The 6,211-nt window shown below is 36.5% G+C and overlaps 1 protein-coding gene across 1 annotated transcript in view; it reads left to right on the top strand.

Annotated features, from left to right (window-relative positions):
• Positions 1-1,561: 1,561 nt before the first annotated feature.
• LOC107730600 (MAM domain-containing glycosylphosphatidylinositol anchor protein 2-like) overlaps positions 1,562-6,211 on the top strand; it is a gene marked incomplete at its 3' end in the record, with an annotated part of 58,359 nt that continues 53,709 nt past the window's right edge. Inside the window, exon 1 of the mRNA XM_016541460.1 lies at positions 1,562-2,013. Coding sequence (XP_016396946.1) covers positions 1,941-2,013 — 73 coding nt within the window. The remainder of the gene's footprint in view (positions 2,014-6,211) is intronic.

Raw genomic sequence — 6,211 nt, 5'->3', positions numbered from 1 at the left:
TAGTGTCACGGTGCGTGCGGGGAGATGAAGCGAGGACTCAATTGCAGGAGAAATGGTTATTTATTTTAATAATAAAAATGAAACAAAAACAAACTCAAACCACGAAACACACACAATGAGAAATGACGGATCAGCACAGGATGACAGACACCAGGAGAATAAATAGGAAACCAAACGAGGAGGCTAACGAGGGAGACACAGGTGGAGCAACTTAAACAATAACGAGGTAACAAGATGGGAGGGGCCAGACAATAGACAGGAGAGAGCACATGGCAACAGACAAACACAACACAAGCCATGTGCTCCCAGAACACAGTCATCTGGTGACCCTCCTGGGCACACCCGCTGAAGACTGTGACAATATGTGCGCAATTTTATGTGTCATTCGCAGAAATATATATTTCTCTCGTTTAAATGCTAATAACAACAATTTATTACAATAATATTTTTTTGCAGCAAATTGTACCACTTAAAGTAACTGGAAGCGAATGACATAAAATCGCGCACATATAAGTTACAAATGACGCTTATGTCAAAAATAACGCGAATAAAACTACTGCTTTTTCTCATATCGATATTTCTTCTCATTGTAAGTGCACGTGTAAGGACGTGATATTAAAACATAAAACATGAAAATAATATTAAAACAATAAAGTTGTTAAGTGGATGCTTTTGGGACAAAATTACTCTTAGAAGTGAGCAAAATCGATTAATTTAATCGTAAAATTACGATTAAAAAAAGGTCTATATGTAATTATATCTGTGAGTCTGCAGCACAAAAGCAGTGTTAAGTCGCTGGGGTATATTTGTAGCAATAGACAACAATACATTGTATGGGTCAAAATTATAGATTTTTCTTTTATGCCAAAAATCATTAGAATATTAAGTAAAGATCATGTTCCATGAAGATATTTAGTAAATTTCCTACCATAAATATATCAAAACTTAATTTTTGATTAGTAATATGCATTGCTAAGAACTTCATTTGAACAACTTTAAAGATGATTTTCTCAATATTTAGATTTTTTTGCACCCTCAGATTCCAGATTTTCAAATAGTTGTATCTCAGCCAAATATTGTCCTATCATAACAAACCATACATCAATGGAAAGATTATTTATTCAGCTTTCAGATGATGAAGAAACCCTTATGACTGGTTTTGTGCTCCAGGGTCACATATGACAAATAATTTATTTGGTATTTTTTTAAATGTTTTAATTTTTTAAAAATAAATCATTATCGTTGTGCTATAAACATTTATTATTAACAATAAAATAGCTATATTTTTGTGGGTCTCGCCCTGGTGACATCCATGAAGGTGACATTTTTTAAGATGCAATCAAACAATCAAATGAACATTTTAGCAATAATAAATGATTAAAAATCAAATAATTGTCGTTCTAAACATGCAAAAACTTATTTTAGGGTTTGGTGAATTTAGTCATTAACATTACTTGTGTTATTATTTCACGTGTGTGTGTGTGTGTGTGTGTGTGTGTGTGTCTTATTGCGCAACGCGACGGTACGAACGCATCGGACTCGGTTCGGTTGAGTCCGGTTCCGACGGAGCCCCACCGAAGAGTTCAGATGTTGCTCGGAGCAATGGCGGACAGCCTGGTGCACGCGCATTGCTCGTCCCCGACGCCGCTGGTCCTGATGCGGCGCGCGCACGAGCATCAGCAGCATCACTGAGACGCTCAGAAGCTCGGATCTGATGAAGCGATGCCAGCCGCAGACAGACCGCCACCGGACCTCATCCGAGCTAGCGAATAAACACTCGTCCTCAGCGAAGCGCCGCTTCATCATCACGAACCCCTGCGAGGACGCGGGTCTGATGCGTTGACTTCGCTTCCCAGCGGTTCGTGACATCTGCGGCTTTTCTTCCACATTCTGGAGAGACTCCGGCGCTTTAATCTGGATATGTTGAAAGGCACGTAAGGATGGATGGGATTATTAGTGTTTTGGGGTTCCTGACGCTCGTTTTGGAGGGCATCTCATGCCAGGGAGTGTATGGTAAGTGCCAGCAGCTCATACAGATGCATTTATATGCCAGTCAACATTCCGTGTGTGCATGTGAACAGGTGCCATTTCACAAACCATCCAGCGCGAGATCTTCCCAACAACCGATCCACAGGTTTTTAGAAGGAAAAACGATGCATTATAAACACCAGATCCACAACTGATTCATTGGAAATGACAGTTGAACCTTTTAGAATTAGAAAACACAATCGTTTTAACTGCAAAGTTTTTTTTTTAGGTGTAAAATTGAGTCATCATGTGCATTTACATTGCATGACATAGTTCAATATTCCTAATCCACAAGAAAAATGAATGCAAATAACCATGATGTCTAATGTGCATGTTGCATGCTAAAGAGTTCATCCATTTGTTTTCCTCATTTAATGGAATTCATTGCATTGCATTAAAGAAACACTGTAGAAATGCTTCAATATCCCCAACGTACAAGGAAAAATAATGCAAATGTGCCCATTGCATGCTAAACAATTCATCCACTGGGTTCCTCACATTCAACTGAAGTCATTACATTGCATTTAACAAACACTGTGGAAATGCAACAGAAGTTATTTAATTGCATTAAAGAAACATTGTAGAAATGCCTTAATATTCCCAATCCACAAGGTAAAATAATGCAAATAGCAAGTATATCTATATTGCAAATGTACATATGGCATGCTATACAGTTCTTCCGTTTGTTTTCCTCATTTAATGGAAGTCATTGCAATGTGTTTAAGAAACACTGTAGAAATGCTTCAATATCCCCAACGTACAAGGAAAAATAATGCAAATGTGCCCATTGCATGCTAAACAGTTCATCCATTGGGTTCCTCACATTCAACTGAAGTCATTGGATTACATATTAAAAACCCTGTAGAAATGCAACAGAAGTCATTGCATTGCATTAAAGAAACATTATGGGAATGCAACAGAAGTTATTTAATTGCACTGAAGAAACATTTTAGAAATGCCTTAATATTCCTAATCCACAAGGTAAAATAATGCAAATAGCAAGTATATCTATTGCAAATGTACCAGTTGCATACTAAACAGTTCATCCAACTGGTTTCCTTACATTTAATGGGAGTCATTGCATTGCATTAAAGAAACGTTGTAGAAATGCTTCGTTATTCCCAATCTAGAGGCAAAAATTATGCTTTGCATTCTAAACAGTTGATCCATTGGGTTTTTCACACATTTAATGGAAGTAGCATGGAGAGACATTCATGCATTTTAATTTGCATCGGAGAAACGTTGTCGAAAAGCTGTACGGATGCTGTTTAATGTGTCATCATGGTTGCAAATGTCACAGCAAGTGTCTGAAATCTGCATATGTCGAGCTGTAGCCTCTCCTTATCCTGTATTCACATCGTGTACTAAGCAACTAGTGGCGTTCTAGTAGTGTAGTGTGGGTTAACCAGAGCTTTGCATGACCATGAGTCATAATGTGCAAATGTCATGAGGGAAAACATCTAAGCATTGTTTACTGTGGGCCGCTGTTGCTCAGAGCCGATCTGACTGGCGGGTCACGCGTTGAGATGGTGGGCGTAATATCAACTAGATGGCTTTTGTTGCTGGAGTCGGTTCACATCGAGAGGGGCACGCAGGATAGTGCACATGTGTCTCTGAGGGGCTAATAGGATAATAGAGTTTGGGCAGAGCCGGGTTTCGCTGATCCATGAGAATGCACTTTAAAATCAATGACTTCAGCGCCCATGGAGGAATGGAAATGACGGTGTGAGATGCTGGTGAATGCCAACACGCTCTGAGATGCGCAGCAGTATATGCTTCCTAATTAGTGTTAATTATAGATTTGCTTCAAGTGTTCTCTGCTCCCTACACACTCAGCAGGGGACACTTAAAGGAGTAGTTCACCAAAAATAAAAATGTGCTGAAAAAGTGCTCACCCTCAGGCCATCCGAGATTAGGATGAGTTTGTTTCTTCATCAGATTTGGAGAAATGTAGCATTGCATCAGTGTCTCAGCAACGGATGCTCTGCAGTGAATGGGTGCCGTCAGAATGAGAGTCCAAACAGTTGATAAAAACATCACAATAATCCACAAGTAATCCACAGCACTCCAGTCCATCAGTTAACATCTGGAGAAGACAAAAGCTGAAACATATCCATCATTAAGACGTTTGCAATTTTGAATCATTGCTTCTGGCCAAAATATAGTCCATAATCCATAATAATGCATACTTCAGTAAAGAAACAACGATTCACTCCAAAAAAGGCCTAAATTTAAGATATATCTATTTGAATTGCATATAAAATGTCCATGCATTTTAAATTAAAGTAATAAACTAAATGTGATGCATATTTGTTAGTCATAAATGAGTAAAAAAAAAAAAAAAAAGTATATTATATTATCATTGGTTTCCTATACAGCATTTCTCTGGTCAAAATATATTTTAAATAAATGCTAAATATATGTTGAAAACAGTGACGCTATATGCCAAAATGTAAAATGGCCAAAACATGCTGTGGAAGAAAATATATTAATGTAGATATATAATATAATATAATATAATATAATATATAATATATAATATAATATCATATAATATCATATAATACCATATTGTTTAATTTAAATAATCTTGTTTTCAAAATGCATGTATTCATACTTAGAATCAACATAAATCTGTTCATTGTGAAAACAAGTAGTTTATTAAGTTAACAAGTATGGACATTGTTAAAATATAAATAAATAGCAGTATTCAGTTCAGTAAAAATGTATGAGATCCAAACAATTCATAATTATCAATGATAAATATGTAAATATGGTTACTGTGCATTTAACACACATTCAGTGTATAAGTACTATTAGCAAAATCTGAGCTGTTTCATTTATTCATCTGTAATCCAAACCAATAGAAGTTACATATGCAATTCAAATGCATATATCATAACTTTAGGCCTACGTTCCAACAAGGTCACAGACGACATTTGATCGTCATGCAGATTTGGAGTTTCAGCAATAATAACAACATATACTTGTGTAAATAAATATGATTGCTGCATACATTAAAATAATTTAATCTTAACTGTTTCGTGAGCTGTGGTGATGATATGGTGTCACATCTGGAGATCTTAACTCACCTCAGGACTAGTTCTGGTTAGTGGTCACCTCGGCTGTGCACGTGTGTATCTGAGGTGAATTAAGTGACATAATAAGACAGTTTTCTCTTATTTTAGGTGCTGCTGATGCTCATTTTCCCTGAAGTGGTCTGTCGATGCACACTTGTTCACTATATGCCATTAGCAGCACTCGCTCCCTATGATCTGGAACCCGTTTAAGTCCACTTCACAGTGCACAGCCGGGTGATCTGTCAGTCGTATCCCATCATGCATTAGTGCAGAGTGTTTGGACAGACGGTGTAATGTGTGTAACCTGATGATTAGTCATTTGTGTTATGAATCCCAGTCTAAACATCATTATGAAGATGAAGGTTGGCTTTATGTGGCATGCTGTAATACTTGATATTAGCCTGGGTTTATTGTTGGTTGGACGGGAGCTGTGGGTTCGTTTAGTTCACACTTTACAATAATATTACATTTGTTTGTAACATAAGTTAGTTAACAATAATGGAAAATACTTCTAAAGAATGTATTTATTAATCTTATTTAATTATAATTTTACCAACTATTTATACATTATTAAACTCAAGTGTTGCATCTGTTAATATTATTTAATATTTATATATGTATTTTACATGTATACATATGAAAATATACAAAAAGTGGCCAAGATTATATTTGCTAATATATATATATTTTCTACGAATGTTTTGGCCATTTTTTCATATTATTGAAAATAAATGTAAAAAAAAAGTTTAGTATATTTTCAATTTTGAAAATACTTTTCATTCATTCTTGCCATATAGGATAACATGAACTAATAAAGAACAATATTAACAAACATAAATAAATACCTGTAACGAATCAGTCCACTGAAGGCGAGTGTAGTGAAGAACCCAAGTGCAGTTTATTTACAGAGTGATCCAAACAATATCCAAACAAGATACACAGACTTGACATCTGTGGCTTGGCAGGCATGACGTGAGCAGGCTGTGGCTTGGCAGACATGACGTGAGCAGACTCTGGCTCTGGTTTAGTGCCGTGTTTCTTCTCCGCGACACCCACAGTGAAAGCAGATCCACTCAACCGCAGAGCAAAGTCTATATACTCGG

This window comes from Sinocyclocheilus rhinocerous, unplaced genomic scaffold, assembly GCF_001515625.1.
Source record: "Sinocyclocheilus rhinocerous isolate Xijiao unplaced genomic scaffold, SAMN03320098_v1.1 scaffold2926, whole genome shotgun sequence".
Lineage (NCBI taxonomy): Eukaryota > Metazoa > Chordata > Actinopteri > Cypriniformes > Cyprinidae > Sinocyclocheilus > Sinocyclocheilus rhinocerous.
The sequence above is the reverse complement of the archived record's forward strand: the minus strand, read 5'-3'. Positions and strand labels throughout refer to the sequence as shown.